The sequence below is a fragment of the Barbus barbus genome (assembly GCF_936440315.1).
Source record: "Barbus barbus genome assembly, chromosome: 37".
NCBI lineage: Eukaryota > Metazoa > Chordata > Actinopteri > Cypriniformes > Cyprinidae > Barbus > Barbus barbus.
Window position 1 is genome coordinate 23,555,223 of NC_136715.1, and position 17,371 is coordinate 23,572,593.

The window sequence follows — 17,371 nt, forward strand, 5'->3', positions numbered from 1 at the left end:
CAGTCTGTGAGAAGGGACACACAATGTTTCGATCTCTGTCAATCACTCTGATATGCAATTAAAATGAGTGCACTGACTGAGTGCTGTCTGTCACTGTCTTTAATCACTTCTATGCATAACTATATGGTAGTTAATGCCACATGCACTGTAATATTAAGTTCTATATTGAAAGCTAAATTTTCAAATGAAAATAGCAATAACGTGATCGTTTTATAAAGTATGCGTATAATGTGTTAAGGGCTTTCGCTGAAGGAAACAGCTGTGGTGTGATGAGTGGTGAATGCAGCGAACACTTTACAGAAGATTGGAAACCGATTGCTCTCCCATGACTTTTTGTAAACCGTATTTAAGACAAAGAACTGCACAGATGTAGATATTATAACAATCTATCGATAAACACACACCTTGTCCTCTCCTCTGCGCCACCGCAGTCTGTGGATTGAAGAACGCGCAGAAAGATGGGGAGGAGCCGAAGTCTGCTGCCGTTTCAAATTTAAAGGGGACGAATCGCAAGATTTTTAGCTAGTCTTTGCTAAAGCCCCCCTAAAAATGACCTAGCAACGCCCATGACGATGACAAGCCGGAATGAAAACGAGCCGAAATGAAATAGGAGGAACGAGGCTATTTTTAAAATGTAAGGAGTAGAAAGTACAGATAATTGTGTGAAAATGTAAGGAGTAGAAGTAAAAAGTCGGCTGAAAAATAATTACTCCAGTAAAGTATAGATACCCAAAATTTCTACTTAAGGTAACGAAGTATTTGTACTTCGTTACTTGACACCTCTGGTGGTGTGTGAGGGGTGGGGGTATCATTGGGCAGAGTTTAGTAGGGAAACAGCTATAGGGAAAAAGCTGTTCCTGAGTCTGCTTGTCCTTGTTCGGAGGCTCCTGAAGCGCCTCCCAGAGGTCAGTAAGTTAAACAGTCTATGGTCAGGGTGAGAGGAGTCCTTAAGAATGCCGCGAGCTCGACGTAAACAGCGTTTTCTCTGGACGTCCTCAATGGCAGGAAGTGGTGTCCCTGTGATGCGTATTATTTTATATAGTCATATCGAATGGATTTCATTAAAACAGCAGTGTAAATGTAAAAAAAACAAAAGACTTTAAATCCACAGAAAAAACTGTTAGAAATGGCTTCATGCAGTTTGCCTAACAAAATGTTACATTTTTTGGGATGTTTTATGTGCAGAATGTGGATGATGATGCCAGTATTCATGATAAACTGCTGTGGGCCATTCACATGAGCGGGCTGGATGATCTGCTTAAGTTTCTGGCGTGTGCTCAGAGTGAACAGCAATGGAGCTTCCACATCCTGGAAATCATCTCCCTCATGTTTCGAGATCAGGTGACATATTTAAATAATATTTGGTGTATAGAGTCTTTGCTCTTTAAAAGAATAGTTCAGACAACAATTAAAATTGTCATCAGCTGCTTTCCCCAATTCTGTTCCAGATTATATTCTATTCTTCTACAAACACGAACAAAGATTCTTACAAAAAATATCTCTGCTTTGTTGGTCACTTTGTGACCTTTTTCACTGTTTGTTTTGCCATTTTGTTCTTTAGGCACAATTTCAAATTACACTTTCTAACATTTGACTCGTGCAGCTTGACTCAGGTGCTAGGAAGTGTAATCAAGCTTAAGAAATGTTTACCAAAGATACTGCTAATGCCTAGCATTTTGGTAAAAAAAAAAAAAAAAAAGTTTAATTTTGGTCTGTGAACACTAGATTGCTTAGATTTTGTATTAGGAAATGTTGGTAACCATTCACTTAACATTTTATGGCCCTACAGAGCTGAAATATTATTCCAAAAAGTTATTTTTAGCGAAGAAAGTCGATCATAAAGTTGGCATGAAAGCGAATAAATTTGCATTTTTAGGTTAACTCTTCCTTTATGATTGCAAGTTCAACTGAACACATTTTAGAGAACTACAAAAATTCAGGAAACATGGATCTTTTCATATTATAATCAGCTGTATGTTGTTTTTGAACAACTTTTTTTCAGACTCCTGAGCTTTTGGTGAATGCAGGACGGATGCGTTCAGCCCAGGAGAAACAGAAAGACATGCAGGACCTGGAGTTACTAAGGCAGAAAGAACTGGCAGAAAAACGCAGCCGCACGTTATTGAGAGGTGCCAGGTGAGAGAATGTAATCATATTGGGTGTGGGTCACAGTGTTTCCCCTGCCATTATCCACCCCCCGCCCACCTTGAAGGTCAAGTTCATTTTATTTAATTTTATTTTCTCTATAGCGCCAGATCACAACAGTCATTTAAAGTTACTTTTCCAATAGAACAGGTCTACACCTTGTTCTTTTATTAAACAAACTAAATAGCCTTACGTTATTTGTCTTATTTACATGACGGCATGTTATTTGTGTCTCTAACGTTACATTACATTCGCGCACTCTGTATGCACACAGCGGAGTTCCGCCCCGATACACACACACCCAAACGTACGCACATACACAAGTGAGCCCACTCCCACAAGTATTTGTAAATATTAAGCCGCAAAAACGACTATTTAAATATGACTTCTGCCTGTCTCTGTGTTAATGTATGGTGCAGACGCGCGGTTTTGCTGGGAAGATGGCGGCGCGATCGATCGCTGCGGCTGCTCCGGGTCCCAAAGACGGTGCTTTTATGTCGTTTAATGTCGTCTGTTCGTCTCCAAATAGTGTCAGTTTACCGCTAACTCTTAAGGAAATCACCCCAGAATTCATCTATGATCGCCAAAGTCTTTTGGATATCAGCAACGCTTACGTACACCAACTCTCGCCGGCGGCTACTGAGAAGCTACGAGGCCTTTGTCTACTGCTGGAGCCGGACCTCGAGACCGCGGCCTCGCCTACTGACGCTACCCGCACAAGGCAGCGTCGCAAGCGGTGTGAGAGAGGACGGAAGCGCGGTAAGCGCGGAGGTATACGAGCTAGGCTAAGAGCTAACCCCTCAAGACCGGCTCTTCCAACACTCATGCTCTCAAACGTCCGCTCTCTGGAAAACAAACTGGACTTAAGTCAACTCAGTTGATCTACACAGCATGAGGCAAGGGACTGTTGCGTGTTTGTTTTCACCGAAACATGGCTAAACGACAACATCCCGGACTCCGCCATTCAGCAGCACGGGCTAACCAGCTTCCGAGCGGACAGAGATTCATCACTGTCTGGTAAGACACGCGGAGGTGGCTTGTGTGTTTATATCAACAAAGTCTGGTGTAACAATGCTGCGATATTATCAAAACACTGTTCATCGCTGGTGGAGTTTATGGTTGTGAAGTGTCGACCGTTCTATCTGCCGCGGGAGTTCACGGCCATTGTTATCGTTGCGGTTTACATCCCCCCCGTGTGCAAACGCTAAGGACGCGCTTCGTGAACGGTATAGCGCCATCAGTGAACAACAAACAAAAAACCCTGACGGCTTTTTCATCATAGCCGGTGACTTCAACCACGCAAACTTAAAGACAGTTTTGCCAAAGTTCTACCAACATGTGAACTTTGCAACAAGGGGAAACAACACACTGGACTTTGTTTACACAACAGTTAAGAACGCTTACAAGGCTGAACCCCGCCCCCACCTCGGGTACTCAGACCACATCACTGTTATGCTAATCCCAGCATATAGACCACTTCTCAAACTCACCAAACCGGTTGAAAAGCAGATCACAGTATGGCCAGACAATGCCACCTCAGCACTGCAGGACTGCTTCCAGGACACAGACTGGAATATGTTTAAAGAGGCAGCCACCTACAACAACCACACAGACCTGAATGAGTACACTGAAACTGTGACTGCTTAAATCAAAAAGTGCACTGATGATGTGACAGTCACCAAGACCATCACCACACGTGCAAACCAGAAGCCATGGATGACAGCAGAGGTTCGTGGGCTGCTAAAGACCAGAGATGAAGCATTCAGATCAGGAGATAAAGCAGCCCTCAAAACAGCAAGAGCCAATCTGTCCTGTGGCATCAAAAAAGCAAAACGGTCATATGCCCAAAAAATCAACAACCACTTCACAGACAGCAGAGACACATGGAGCCTGTGGCAAGCCATTCAGACCATCACTGACTACAAGCCCCCTCCATAGGCCTGTGATGAGGACACATCCCTCCCCGATGCACTCAACCACTTTTGTTCACGGTTTGAAATGCAGAATGACACACCTGCACAAAAACTGCCCACACCTCCCAACGACCGGGCGCTCTGTCTGTTTCCAGCCGACGTAAGGAAGACCCTATCTAGGATTAACCCACGCAAGGCTGCGGGTCCTGACAACATACCTGGCCGTGTTCTGAGAGACTGTGCTGCACAGCTGACAGATGTCCTAACAGATATCTTCAACACTTCGCTGAGTCAGGCAGTCGTCCCCACGTGTTTCAAATCCACAACAATCATACCGGTACCAAAGAAATCACCGGTGTCCTGTCTCAATGACTACCGTCCCATAGCACTGACTCCAATCATGATGAAGTGCTTTGAGAGGCTAGTCATGCATAACATCAAAACCAGCCTCCCCAACACACTCGACCCGCTCCAGTTTGCATACTGTCCAAACCGCTCTACGGACGATGCAATTTCCTCCACCCTCCACCTGGCTCTTACCCACCTAGAAAATAAAGACCCCTATGTTAGAATGCTGTTCATTGACTTCAGCTCGGCATTCAACACAATAATCCCACAACAGCTCATAAATAAGCTAAACCTGCTGGGCCTTAACAATTCCCTTTGTAACTGGATCCTGGACTTTCTAACTGGAAGACCTCAGTCAGTCCGTGTCGGCAACAACACCTCGAGCACTACAACACTGAGCACAGGTGCCCCACAAGGCTGTGTGCTCAGCCCGCTGCTCTTCACACTGCTGACCCACGACTGCACTGCCAAGTTCAGCTCCAACCACATCATCAAGTTTGCTGATGACACAACAGTGGTAGGTCTCATCAGCAACAACGATGAAACGCACTACAGAGAGGAAGTGGCACAGCTGGCTGAATGGTGTGGCACAAACAATCTGTCCCTCAATGTGGAGAAGACAAAGGAGGTTGTGATGGACTTCAGGAGAAACTCCATTGACCACCCCCCACTGACCATCGACAGCTCGACTGTGGAGAGAGTCAGCAGCACTAAATTCCTGGGGGTGCACATCACAGAGGATCTCACCTGGACCACCAACACCATGTCACTCTCCAAAAAGGCACAACAGCGCCTACACTTTCTCCGCCGGCTGAAAAGAGCAAGTCTCCCTCCACCCATCCTCACCACATTCTACAGAGGCACCATTGAGAGTGTGCTGACCAGCTGCATCACTGTCTGGTACGGGAACTGCAGTGCTGCTGACCGCAAGACCCTCCAGCGGACAGTGAACACAGCTGCAAAGATCATCGGTGCCCCTCTCCCCTCCATCCTGGACATCTTCCTTACACGATGCTCCAGCAAAACCAACAGCATCGTGAAGGACTCCACCCATCCCTCCCACAGTCTCTTCCAGCTCCTACCATCAGGAAGACGGTACCGGAGCATCAGAGCCCGCTCCGCCAGACTGCTCAACAGCTTTTTCCCCCAGGCTGTGAGAGCCCTGAACTCAAACCACCCCGCCCCCCTCTGAAACCCCATGCAAACCCCTACCTCCTGAACATGGACCACCCCCCACCCCAAACCTTACCACACCAAAGAAAAACTGTATGGAACTTTATTTTTTTTATTCTTATTTTTCTTTACACTATGGACACTCTCCTCTATGTGCACTATGGACACTTTACACTATGGACACTTACACTTTACACTATGTGCACTATGGACACCTACACTTTACACTATGTGCACTATGGACACTTACACACACTGCTGCGTGTGCACAATCTCACAAAAGACTCAGCAATATATGTATGTTTACATGCTCATGCACTACAAATCATCCTGCACTGTTCCCCAACCAGCTGCTGACTCAAATGTCTCTCTTTGCACATGTACAGTATTTGTGAAGCATTCGTATAGTTTGTATTTTTTATCTTCTATTTTTTAGTTTGTATAGGGTAATATTTATGTGAAGCATTCGTATAGTTGTATTTTTTTATCCTTTATTCTTTAGTTTGTATAGGGTAAATACTTATATATATATATATATATATATTAGTATACTTATAGTTAAATCTGTTAGTAGTGTATAGGTTTATAGTGTTTTTTTTAACTTCATTGTTGTATGTCTGTATTTATGTAGCACCGTGGTCCTGCGAGACACGACATTTCGTTCCACTGCATGTCCCCACATGTAGCGGAATGACAATAAAGCTCAATTGAACTTGAACTTTTGTTTGCTACTCATACAGAAGCGCGCGAGGCTTGCGGTGATATTAAGGACATAAGAGCTGCTCTGAGAATTACTTCATGAGCATTTGACCGTTTCATTTGAGTAAAACTTTCCTCATATCATATACACAGAAATCTAAAGGTATTCACGGCAACCTGTCAAAATAAACGTCCGGGTTTCAATTTTGGACATTGCGGCAGAAATATATTCCTATTGTTCAGTAGAAGGTACGTAATAGCCTACTAAAATTATTAAAACCTTATTTTTAAGGAATAATCATGAAATAGGTCTTCAATGTTTTAATTGTAATATTAAATCCCCTTTACTTCCCCCAAAAATAAAAATTTGTTTAATTTTCATTAATTAAAAGGTAAAATAAATGAATGTTTTTATGCCAGAAAAAAAACCGGAACACCGTTTTTTTGGGCGTGGTAAGGTTGGGGGGTGGGGGGGGGGCTGAGATGGTCCATGTTTCAGGAAGTAGGGGGTTTGTATGGGGTTTCAGAGGGGGGTGGGCTGATTTGAGTTCAGGGCTCTCACAGCCTGGGGGAAAAAAGCTGTTGAGCAGTCTGGCGGAGCGGGCTCTGATGCTCCAGAACGTCTTCCTGATGGTAGGAGCTGGAAGAGACTGTGGGAGGGATGTGTGGAGTCCTTCACGATTCTGTTGGCTTTGCTGGAGCATCGTGTGAGGAAAATGTCCAGGATGGAGGGGAGAGGGGCACCGATGATCTTTGCAGCCGTGTTCACTGCCCACTGTAGTGTCTTGCGGTCTGCTGCACTACAGTTCCTGTACCAGACAGTGGTACCAGACAGTGTAGAAAAAAAGTCTCACCTGAATTGTGTGGTTTCCCAGTTTTGGCAATGCAGTGAGAGATGATGAACGAAGCACGAAGAGCTCTCTCATTCACCGTAGCGGCTTTCTGTTGCAGTGATTTTTGATCACGTACCGCAAGTTAGCTCCTGTAGTTTTTGCTGGAAAAACGTCAGCGGTTTTGGCTGCAGTAATTTTAGTTGTCAAGTCACTGCTATTTATATAGCGTTTTTTACAATACAGATTGTCAAAGCAGCTTTGTAGTATTAAACGTTTCAAAATAAGTCTTCCCTCGACCCCCCCCCCCCCCCCCCCCGCTACCTTTTTGCAACCCCCAAGGTTAAGAACCGCTGATCTATTTACACTCACCTAAAAGATTATTAGGAACACCATACTAATACTGTGTTTGACCCCCTTTCGCCTTCAGAACTGCCTTAATTCTACGTGGCATTGATTCAACAAGGTGCTGAAAGCATTCTTTAGAAATGTTGGCCCATATTGATAGGATAGCATCTTGCAGTTGATGGAGATTTGTGGGATGCACATCCAGGGCACGAAGCTCCCGTTCCACCACATCCCAAAGATGCTCTATTGGGTTGAGATCTGGTGACTGTGGGGGCCATTTTAGTACAGTGAACTCATTGTCATGTTCAAGAAACCAATTTGAAATTATTCGAGCTTTGTGACATGGTGCATTATCCTGCTGGAAGTAGCCATCAGAGGATGCTCAGGTAGGCCGTGGCATTTAAACGATGCCCAATTGGCACTAAGGGGCCTAAAGTGTGCCAAGAAAACATCCTCCACACCATTACACCACCACCATCAGCCTGCACAGTGGTAACAAGGCATGATGGATCCAGGTTCTCATTCTGTTTACGCCAAATTCTGACTCTACCATCTGAATGTCTCAACAGAAATCGAGACTCATCAGACCAGGCAACATTTTTCCAGTCTTCAACCGTCCAATTTTGGTGAGCTCGTGCAAATTGTAGCCTCTTTTTCCTATTTGTAGTGGAGATGAGTGGTACCCGGTGGGGTCTTCTGCTGTTGTAGCCCATCCGCCTCAAGGTTGTGCGTGTTGTGGCTTCACAAATGCTTTGCTGCATATCTCGGTTGTAACGAGTGGTTCTTGCAGTCAAAGTTGCTCTTCTATCAGCTTGAATCAATCATTATCCTCTGACATCTAGCATCAACAAGGCATTTTCGCCCACAGGACTGCCGCATACTGGATGTTTTTCCCTTTTCACACCATTCTTTGTAAACCCTAGAAATGGTTGTGCGTGAAAATCCCAGTAACTGAGCAGATTGTGAAATACTCAGACCGGCCCGTCTGGCACCAACAACCATGCCACGCTCAAAATTGCTTAAATCACCTTTCTTTCCCATTCTGACATTCAGTTTGGAGTTCAGGAGATTGTCTTGACCAGGACCACACCCCTAAATGCATTGAAGCAACTGCCATGTGATTGGTTGATTAGATAATTGCATTAATGAGAAATTGAACAGGTGTTCCTAATAATCCTTTAGGTGAGTGTATATCTGTATTAATATCTTAAAGGGGACCTTTTATGCTCCTTTTTACTAGATGTAAAATAAGTGTCTGATATCCCCAGAGTGTGTATGTGAAGTTTTAGCTCAAAATATCCGACGGATAATTTTTTTTTTGGTTAAAATTGCCACTTTTAGGGTATGAGCCCAAATGCTCTGATATTGAGTATTGTTGCTTTAATGCAAATGAGCTGTTGCTCCCGGAGAAGAGGGCAGAGCTTCAAGAGCTCACGCTCTGGCATTAGCAGTGCTAGCCTTTGCAAGTAAACGTTCCATGATTAGTACAAGCCTGTTATCTTTACAGAAAACATACTCTGTTTCAAAGTCAGCCATCTGATTATACTGTGCATAATAAATTCACGTTTATGAATTACACAGACGAGAGCACGGCGGGATAAAAATAACAACATAGCTGGTCTCATGGTGCATGGCATGCTATCACAAACTTTATAAGTCCCACTCGTGATTATGAGCTCAATAAACTCAAGCGATCGACTCACATTGCTTTCATATGCAACTTTTAACAACCACATTCCTATTCACGATCATTCATGAAGACAGCACCAGAGTAAACAGACAGAGACAATGGTAGCTGTAGCATCATTAGCCTTACAGAGTGCCAAGAAGCTCTTTCAGAAGGGCAATTTGAAAACAAATGCGTTACACTTACTTTGTCTGGAGCAGACATTCGCGCACGAAGCGTTGGTATTGATCCCTACACATTGGAGAATTTTTTTTCCCGGGATATTTGCTTAGACCAGTGGTTCTCAAACTTTTTACACCAAGTACCATCTCAGAAAATATTTGGCTTTCCAAGTACCACCATTATGACTGACATTAAAATACAGTATAGCACTATGCACAGTTAAAAAAAATATATTAAACGAGCCAGTTTTATTCCTAATAAGAATATTTATTATTATCAGCCAATTAAAACATTGTAAATGCACAGTTTGAACATTAAGACTGCACCATGCTTACTTCCAGGTAAATAAAATACTTAATTATTAAATTAAAATATATTGTACCTAAAAGTGAAATAAAAACTGTACTGTACTTCAATGTTAAAAAAACTGTACTTTAAGTTTAAATGAAAATATATTCTACTTAACATTTAAGTACAGTAACATACAGTTTTTATTTCACTTAAGTAGCTACAATACATTTTCATTTAATCTTTGTACAGTACAGTTTTTATTTAACTTTTAAATAAAAAAAGTTAAAAATAATAACACAGGCTGTATGTGTAGCTGCAAGTAACTACAATCAGGCCACGTGTCCACCAAAGTCAGCTGTGAGCGCTTAAAAGGGCAGTGTAATTATTATTATTATTATTATTTTTTTTTTTTTTTCAGTTTAGATGCTGTGGTTGCTATGATATGGAATATCCGCTGAAGTAATATGGCAGACGCATCGCGAATGAAATGTTTCTCCAAGCATTATTTTTCATAACAATATTATGGTACTCCGGCAATTCCATCTGGTAAAAAATAAATACTCTTGAGACAAGCAATATTAACTACTCCATTGTTGTTCCGTCGTAGTACAAGCAGGGTGTGATGTATTAGTCCCGACTCCCGCCCCTCCTCCACTATGATTGGTTGGCTGACTAGAAAGTGACAGTGAGGAGCGCTAAGTTTTATCCAAAGTTTAATATTCTTCAACTCTCGGCGCCAAGAAAAAAAAAACCCCCCAGTGCTCAGCATGAAAAAGACGCTCCCATTTAATTGAGAAAATTTGCTAACCTTGGAAAAAAAAAAAAAAAAAAAAAACACTTTGGTGGACACGCAGCCTAATTTATATTTAATTCAGAGATTTGTCTGCGTACCACTAGAGAAAGCTCATGTACCACTAGTGATACGCGTACCACACTTTGAGAACCACTGCCTTAGACAATGAAACTTAACCACAGCTTCCTCAGGCTCAGAAGTAGGGAGTCTATGGGGACTCCTATGTTCGTTAGTGCATCCCAAAACACAACACTTGAAAAGCCTCTTTTGCGCTGACATTGTATATCTCCAGCAGCTACAGCAAGTGATCAGTAATGGCGGAGGCGGACTGCAGTTTCTCACTCAGGGCTGTGTCTATGCTTATAGGACAGCATCACAAATGGGTGGGACTTTTTCCCCTCTGTGACGTGAGAGACAGAGACTGTTTATGACATTTTTAGATTATAAATAAATGAGTAGGTGGATTTTTACCATTATAGGCTGGATGTATTCACACACTGCAGCTACACAACTGCGTTCAAACACCTTATAAAAGTGATTTTTGTAGTACTGTTACTAACTGTACTATAAAGTTTTCTCACCGGTGAATGACATGATGTACTGTAGTAATGTTGTGTCTGGTCGTCTAGTCTGTGTGCGTGTATGCGTTCGGGAGGCGTGGCTTTGGACTGTAATTTACTAGGAGGGTGGGGCGTATGCTTTCAGTGGTAAAGTTAGCATTTTCCAAGATGTCCTACTGCACATTTAATTATGCTTTGTAATAATTTTGCACCTTATAATGCATTGTACAATCTCATCAATAATTGAAACCACAGCTAAAGCTCCAAACAATCAATGACACCTAAAACCAGTGTTACTCACATATGGAGTGGAAATTACTCCCATATAAGTGTTACTCACATATGGAGTGCTTGTTCTCTCGCTACTACCGTCATTCGCCCCTATGCTGATTGGCTACACGTTTGTTGTGTAACTTTTTGGACTTTGCATCGCATTTAAAAATCGCGGCCCGGTGGGTAAAATATCCAGAGGTTAAATATGACATTATTGGGGTCGCATCAACCCCCGAACATGAAAAACAACCTGTGGAAACATTGTTAATGTAGCTCAATTCTGTGGGAAAACCACAGACTTGGAAACACTCCTGGCTGGTTGATCGGTTCATCTCTATTTATTTGTTGAATCTCTTTTGCGCTGATTATAAGCTGCACTTAGCAACTAATATCATTAAGAAACAATTTTGAAAATGTACATCTTATAATATATAATTTCATATATTCCCCTCACATAAACCTGCTAAACAATTTTTTCTCTTATTGCCAGACACTCTCGTTTTCGTGGCTCTTATGTCGTTGAAGGACTGAAGTCCATTGGGGAGAAAGATGTGATTTTTCACCAAGGTCTTCACAATGTAAGTATCACTTTAAAACTTGAAAACTTTCAAATTACAATGTAATTGAAAACGCTTTCAATTACAATACATTTTTTTTTTTTTTGTCTATAATCTAAAGTTTAAGAACTATTCTCATGATGTGGGTAAGCCCGTGAGGCGTGTACCTAAACGCAAACAAATGGCTCAAAACTCAGAGAGCCAGCGGCGCTCAGCATTGAATGTACGCCTCTTCCTGCGTGAGTTCTGCATCGACTTTTTGGAGAACTGCTATAATCGACTTATGTACCTTGTGAAGGTGAGACAACATCCATATCACTGAAACTCAAATGTCTCTGTCTAGATGAGGTTTCTCCTTCATATACCTTCTTTGAGCAGGAGGGGTTGATCCGTGAACGGGCCCAGCAGCATGATGAGACGTACTATCTGTGGGCTGTAACATTCTTCATGGCTTTTAACCGTGGTCAGAATTTCAGACCGGATGTGGTGTCTGAGACCATATCTATCCGCACCTTTCATTTCATTGAGAAGAACATCACCAACTACTATGAGATGATGCTCACTGACCGGAAAGATGCCACATCCTGGTCTCGCAGGTTGTAATTTTATTGTTGGTTAAAGCTTTTTAAGAAACATGAACGGTGTTGTTGCTTAAATTTAAAAAGTGAAGTGAACAATAGCAAACTTAAGGTCATTTTTTTATTAAATATTGCTATTAAAAAAAAGTCTTCCTTTGTTTTGTTAACATAACGTCCATGTAAAGAAAAAGTCTTGTTGAACCATAAGAACCAACATATGCATATTTGACCATAAAAAAAAAAAAATGAATACAGCTAAGTTAAGTAAAGCCTACTTAATATGAATCTGTTATTTTTTTGTCTCCAGGATGCACTTGGCTCTGAAGGCGTATCAGGAACTGCTTCTGACAGTAAATGAAATGGATCGCTCAAAGGATGAAAACATCCAACACAGTTCCAATGTAATAAAGAGTAAGTTTTTTTTTATTTTTTTATTTATTTATTTATTTTTTCCCACTTCTTGGTTTATTTATTTATATAATTTTTTACATCTCTCTCCTGTTATTTTAAAGTAATGGATTAGATCATTGCCGACTGTTTGAAATGTTTCTTTTCCCTCTGAGTTTCATTTCATATTAGGGTAGTATAGCCATCTTTCTGTTCCTCATCTGTCACTAATTTGGTTTGTGCAGGCAATATCTTTTATCTGATGGAGTTCAGGGAGATTTTTCTGACTCTCTTACGTAAATATGATGAACGAATGCAGCCGCGCTCATTTCTCAGAGATCTGGTGGAGTCCACACATCTGTTTCTGAAGATGCTGGAGAGATTCTGCAAGGGTCGAAACAATCTGGTAGTACAGGTGAGAACTGAGACTGCTTTGATACTAGCTTTGGATAAGCTGAACTACTTTTAAATTAAAATTATATGTGAGAAGAAATTTACATTTATTGACATCAGTGCTTTTGGTAGACTTGCTCAAAGCAACTTACATTACATTCAAGGTATAGGTGAAATTTGAAGTAGTTCATGCATACGCTTGAACCATGACCTAGCGTCATACTCTACTTTTATTTATTTTTTGACATCACATGTTTTGAGCATCCGCGTAACCCCTAAAACAGGGCTCTCCAAACTCCAACTTGCCCTCAACACACCTGCATGGAAGCTTCTAGTATGCCTAGTAAGACCTTGATTAGCTGCATCAGGTGTGTTTAATTAGGGTTAGAGCTAAACTCTGCAAGCCCTTCAGGACACCCCTGCCCGAAAACATTTATGAACCTTTATGAAAACATTAATGGGAAAAACTTTTACAGCTCAAATAATACATGTTTTAGCAGGAAAATGTATTTGCTGAATTATTTATTACTGAATGTTGGCATCTGTTGTGAACAGGACAATGACACTGCAGGAAATTAGACTGGCCAATTTTTTTCCATTTACAACAACACACAGGTTTTTAATCAAAAAAGCTTTTTGTTTAAATTATTAAATGAAACCGCAAAGACTTCAGGAGGGATGCAGGCCAGAATATAAACAACAAACATAAATTTGCTGCCTACCCAAGGAAATATTTCATACTTCAAGATATATTACACTGGGGGTGCCTGATATTATCAGCAGTACATTAGAATAATCCAATCCCTGGCATCATCTTGATATGAAAAATTAAGCTGATATGCCTTGCAGATAAGATGATGTGTTGGTTATAAACAGCTCCGAGCAGGTTTAAGCTTACGGACTTGTTGCTATGATAGCAACTAACCAAAAAGGTTACCCATTTCTGTTGGAATTGGTCAGGGCTTGTTTCCGCAGGTTGAACATTGTGAAGTTACATTTGTTAGTTCTTGGAATGTCCGAGAAGTGGCATACTATAATCTGATGGTGGTCAACCTGGGTCTGCATCTTTTGTTGTAGTGTGAGATTTGCTTTTACAAAACAGTCACTGACTAACACTTGACAGATTCTGTACTGGCCCTGTATAATTGGTAGGGTTCCCCCTAATAGTTAACTTAATGATAGATGATAAAAAGAGGCTTAGTCAACCAAATTTTAATTAGTTGGTTGGTTGCAAAAAAAAAAAAAAAAAACTCAAGGCTTAATAGAGAAGTCATACAGTCCCTGATGAACAGATTGTTAACATGGCTGCCATATATTTATTCATTCATTTTTTTGGTTAACTTGACCACTGCCCCGGCAAAGTACTACATACAGTAGTATAACTGTTTTAGGTGAATATTATGACACTAGTTTATTATACAACTTTGTTTACAAAATAAATAATAGGTTAGCAATTGAACATTACATCACAAAAATGGAAACATTTTGGAGTCGTGCCAAATGAGAGCCATAAGCCCATAAATTTAAGCCGTATGTCAGCTTTGTTTTCTGTTTTGCAAAGAGTTAGGCTACTCATGTCCCACAGTCCACTATAAGTGCAGAGAAATAAACATGATTTTTTTTTTTACATCTTTTCTGCAGTTTGTTGTTTATGCTGATGAGAGAATTAGCGAATCCATCAGAATTCAGTCAATGTACGCACATTGAACAACTCTGGAGTTCTCAGTGGTTCCAAATCAAAATGCCTCTTTGTGTGTGTGATTGGTTATAATGCTCAACACTGTAGACCGTGCTCAAAAACAAATCTGATGCAATGCAGTAAAGCAAATCTACTATAAATGAAATGCTGTGATCGACACTTTTCACTTTACACATTTCACGTGACTGTTGATCTAGCATGCCACTACAAAGTATTACTTAAATTAAATCGAGTGTATAGCCTACCTGTGGAATAGTTCACAGACAGCACACACAGTGTTGAACTAATAAAGATCCTCATCAGACCAACAGTAGAATTTGCAGATTTAGCTTCAATTGCCTGTAGGTCTTTATGGTCTGTGTTCTTAAATTGCGCATTTCGTAACATGAATTGTATAAAAATTAAGTAACGAGAGGAACATCGCCCAGTGTAGTGAAGTAAAAGTACAGTTTTTTTTTTCGTTAGAAATGAACTCAAATAAAAGTGCCCATATTTAAATTGTATTAAAGTAAAAATTTTCCAAAAATGAACTTGAGTAAATGTACTTCGTTACTACCCACCTCTGGTCTACAGCCAGCCTGTAATGACTTTCAGGTATGGTAATAATAATAATAATAATAATAATAAAAAATAATTCGTTACATTTATATAGCGCTTTTCTAGGCACTCAAAGCGCTTTACATAGTAAGGGGGGTATCTCCTCATCCACCACCAATGTGCAGCATCCACCTGGATGATGCGACGGCAGCCATAGTGCGCCAGAACGCCCACCACACACCAGCTTATTGGTGGAGAGGAGACAGTGATGAAGCCAATCAGTAGATATGGGGATGGTTAGGAGACCATGATGGTCAGAGGCCAATGGGCAAATTTGGCCAGGATGCCGGGGTTACACCCCTACTCTTTTTCGAAGGACATCCTGGGATTTTTTATGACCACAGAGAGTAAACCATGGTAAACCATCCTCCTAAAGAATTTTCGTAACTAATGGGGCAACTGGTCTGTAGATGTTTATCCCGGAGATGCAGCTTTTTGGGAACAGGGATTGTAGTGAATTGCTTAAAACATGACGGAACCTTGCTCAGTTCCAGTGATCTAGTAAGTATATAGTAAAGATGGGAGCTTGTGTGCACAGCATTTTGGGCAAGAGGGGGACACCTGGTAAAGACCAGGGCCCTTAACATGCCCTTAACGTCTGACCAGGGGTGCACTAGTGCATCTATCCCCAGAGAGGTAGGGTGAGAGGGAGAACCAAAGGGGGCATTGGGTCAACTCCTGAGACACAAAGAGGTCCACTTCTGCCGTGCTGAATCGTTCCCAAATCTGATCCACCATCCGGCGGTTCCATTCCCCTGACCTGAGTTTGTCTCGACAGAAAGTCCGCCGCTAGGTTCAGGACCTCTGGGACATGGAACGTTCTCAGTGACAAGTGTCCTGTGCCCAAAGAAGAAGCTGACGTTTAGATCATGCCTGTTTAGAGTGCGCGACTGGGAGCCCCCCTGGCGATTGATGTGAGACACCACCGCCATGTTGTCCATCCTGACGATAACATGAGAGTGCACCAGGAACGGAAGAAAGTGAATGAGAGCCAGATGAACCGTTCTCAACTCCAGGTTGTTTATGTGCCAGGCGAGGTACTTGCCTGACCAGACACCGCAAGCCGGCCTTTCCTCGAACATCGCCCCCCACCCTGAGAGGGAAGCATCTGTCGTTATCATTTGGCGATGGCAGACTACCCCCATTTTCACTTCTCTCCAGAGAAATTTGGGGTCCCGCCACACTAAGAGGGCGCGGAGACAGGGGTTTGACACTCTTCGTAGGCGGAGGGATGGCCAAGAGGGGCGAATACCCAGGGACTTAATCCACCAGAGGAATGGTCTCATATGGAACAGCCCCAAGGGAATAACCGGGGAAGCCGCTGCCATGAGGCCTAGGAGCCTGCGACACAGGCCCACTGACACGCGACGACCCAGCCTGAAGCAGGCCAAGCATGATTGGATGCATTCGACCCGAGCAGGGGCTAGACGGGCCTGCATCGAGGTTGAGTCCAGACAGACCCCCAAAAATGTGGTTTGCTGGACTGAAGTGAGCAAGCTCTTCTGGCCATTCAGCCAGAGGCCAAGGTCCAGACAGACCCCCAAAAATGTGGTTTGCTGGACTGGAGTGAGCAAGGTCTTCTGGCCATTCAGCCAGAGGCCAAGGTTGTGAGCAAATTGGCGTGTGTAATGTATGTTTAGTAGCACGAAGGGCCAAGTCGGTAGCCCTGCAAAGGTCATTAACAGCTTTGGGGGACAAACCGTTCCCCTTATCCATCTCCTTCAGTACCTCTGCTTGGTAGGCATGAAGGATGGCCATAGTGTGGAGAGCCGCACCTGCCTGTCCCGCTGCCATGTAGGACTTACCGATCAAAGTGGAGGTGGTCCTACACTGCTTGGATGGGAGGAGAGGGCAGGACTTCCAAGAGGGGGCGGAAGTCGGTGAAAGGTGTGCAGTGAGCGTGTCCTCGATCACCGGGACTGCAGCGTACCCCTGCTC

At 42.4% G+C, this 17,371-nt stretch overlaps 1 protein-coding gene across 1 annotated transcript in view; it reads left to right on the forward strand.

Moving 5' to 3' along the window:
* timeless (timeless circadian clock) overlaps positions 1-17,371 on the forward strand; it is a 73,028-nt gene that overhangs the window by 22,734 nt on the left and 32,923 nt on the right. The window contains exons 7-13 of the mRNA XM_079396480.1: positions 1,186-1,341; positions 2,003-2,136; positions 11,713-11,800; positions 11,901-12,077; positions 12,158-12,375; positions 12,665-12,768; positions 12,990-13,159. Coding sequence (XP_079252606.1) covers positions 1,186-1,341; positions 2,003-2,136; positions 11,713-11,800; positions 11,901-12,077; positions 12,158-12,375; positions 12,665-12,768; positions 12,990-13,159 — 1,047 coding nt within the window. The remainder of the gene's footprint in view (positions 1-1,185; positions 1,342-2,002; positions 2,137-11,712; positions 11,801-11,900; positions 12,078-12,157; positions 12,376-12,664; positions 12,769-12,989; positions 13,160-17,371) is intronic.